This window comes from Bison bison, unplaced genomic scaffold, assembly GCF_000754665.1.
Source record: "Bison bison bison isolate TAMUID 2011002044 unplaced genomic scaffold, Bison_UMD1.0 scf7180017846431, whole genome shotgun sequence".
Taxonomy (NCBI): domain Eukaryota; kingdom Metazoa; phylum Chordata; class Mammalia; order Artiodactyla; family Bovidae; genus Bison; species Bison bison.
This window is the reverse complement of record NW_011477004.1, coordinates 13,220-15,551: the sequence shown is the minus strand read 5'-3', so window position 1 is coordinate 15,551 and position 2,332 is coordinate 13,220. Positions and strand designations below refer to the sequence as shown.

Sequence of the window (2,332 nt, the reverse complement as noted above, 5' to 3'; positions counted from 1 at the left end):
TCATAGGAACAAGAGTCTTTCTGTTGCTATCCTCACAGTGAAGCATTCTTGTCTTCATGACATTGCCTTGTCCTGAGGCAGGTTCCTGCTGTATTCTACTGCCAGCAGTGATGTTCATGTATGAATATGCTAAGACTTTATTCAGAATACGTGGTATCATAGAATAAAGCTTTACAAATAAATGGAATCATGTTATATGAAAATTACAAAATACCACAAGTCTACAATCAATAGTTGTGAAATCAAAATCAAATATAGATCTGGTTTATTATATGCTTGCAACTATCTAGCTGTTTGCATGGCTGGTGATCAGTGCACTCTTTTTTTTTTTTAATCTTTATCCATGCCTCAGAGTTCATGGAATGTTAGATCCTGGACCAGGGATTGAACCTAGACCCTCTGCATTGGAAGGCAGAGTCTTAATCATTTAAGCACCTGGGAAGTTCCTTGAACCACTGTCTTGAATAGCCCAAAGGGATTCAGTCCTCACTCTGCATTAAGAAACAGATTTGACAAATACTTAACCTGTCTAGGTATAGGTTACACTCCTCTGTATAACCAAGGTCCCTTCAGTTCCTGCATAATAAATTTGTGAAGAAGAAGAAGTGATCACATGAGTATCTCCAGTGATTAATTTTGCATATTAGTTCTCTTTAAATGTTATACATGGAACCCTTTAAAGGCTGCTGGTAACAGAAAACACAAGAAGCAAATATTTCCAAGTGGGAACTATTGTTAAGTGGAGAATATTGGATTACAGTTGACACTATGCATGTAGCCCATGCCTCATATTCCAACGCAGAACATTCTAACTCACAAGTACCAGTGACTGTGAACTGAAAGGATGGCCAGCAGCTTTTTCATAATAGGCATGATCATCTTAACACAAACCATGATTGGAATCCTGGGGAATTTCTCACTCCTTTGCAGTTATATCGTCCTTCACATCATGGGTTACAGGTTAAGGTCCACAGATTTGATCCTTAAGCACCTGATTGTGGCCAACTCCTTGGTCCTCGTCTGTAAAGGGGTCCCCCAGATAATGTCAATCTTTGGGTGGAAGCATATCCGCAGTGATTTTGGCTGCAAACTTCTCTTCTTTCTGCACAGAGTGGGGAGGGGAGTGTCCATTGGCAGCATCTGCCTCTTGAGTGTCTTTCAGGTGATCACAATCAGTCCCTGGAACTCCAGATGGGCAACGCTGAAAGTAACAGCTCCCAAGTACGTGGTTCTCTCTCTTTTCCTGTGCTGGATCCTGCAAATGTTGGTAAATGTCATTTTTCCCATCTATATAACTGGCAAATGGAGTGACAGAAACATTACAAAGGAAAGAGATTTTGGCTACTGTTCTTCTATTCTTACTGACAAAGCTAAAGATGCCTCGTATGCAGCATTGCTGTCGTTCCCTGATGTTTTATGTTTGGGGCTCACGCTCTGGGCCGGCGGCTCCATGGTTCTCATCCTGTACAGACATAAGCAGCAGGTCCAACACATTCGTAGGACTGACGCCTCCTCCAGGTCCTCCCCTGAGTCCAGAGCTACTAAAACCATCGTTCTCCTGGGGAGCACCTTTGTCTACTTTTATATTGTTTCCTTCATCTTTCAAGTACTTTTGGCTCTTTTTGATCAACCCAGCCGGTTCCTTGTGGACATCTCTGTAATCATTGCAGCGTGCTTCCCTACTGTCAGCCCCTTTCTGCTCATGAGCCATAACTCCAGTGTACAAAGGCTCTACTTTGCCTGGATAAGGAATGCAAAGTCCTTACTATTATGAGAAAAGTGTGAATTTTATTTATTTCTATAATGAGCCATTGCCAGTTCATTTATTCACCCTCAGAATCCTAATTTAAATTTGGAATCTTAATATTATACCAGACATGCCAAGCGTCTTCTTCAATATAAAGACCAATTGAAATATATTGTCATGAAATATAAATATATCAATGAAGTTTGCTTGTAGAAAAGGAGTTCAGATTTATGCAATAAACAACAGGTCTTAAAATAATCTGCATATTATGAAGTGTTAAAATGTGTTACTTTCAGTCTAACAAAACGAATTTCCCAGAAATGAAGTAGGTATGGAATTAGAGATAAAAGTATACATGAAGAGGGATCAGTGTGTACAGTAGTCAGAAATAAAATGGAAGAAATCAATGTCCTCACAGAGTAAAGAATACTGTTGGGGGCCAGTGTGAGGCACTCCGCCCGTGGCAAAGGTCATGAGGAAGGAGACTCGACATACGCAAAGGTGGGATCGAGCCTCAGGAGTCCCCCTGGAAATCCTCGAGCATCTACCCCCATAACCAGAGCCTGCCTACTTTACTACTTTGTG

The 2,332-nt window shown here is 41.0% G+C and overlaps 1 protein-coding gene across 1 annotated transcript; it reads left to right on the top strand.

Moving 5' to 3' along the window:
* Positions 1 to 363: 363 nt before the first annotated feature.
* LOC104988399 (vomeronasal type-1 receptor 4-like) lies at positions 364 to 1,774 on the top strand. The gene has a single exon (XM_010839706.1). It carries the CDS (start codon positions 845 to 847, stop codon positions 1,772 to 1,774), a length of 930 nt encoding a protein of 309 aa, XP_010838008.1. The 5' UTR covers positions 364 to 844.
* Positions 1,775 to 2,332: the final 558 nt, after the last annotated feature.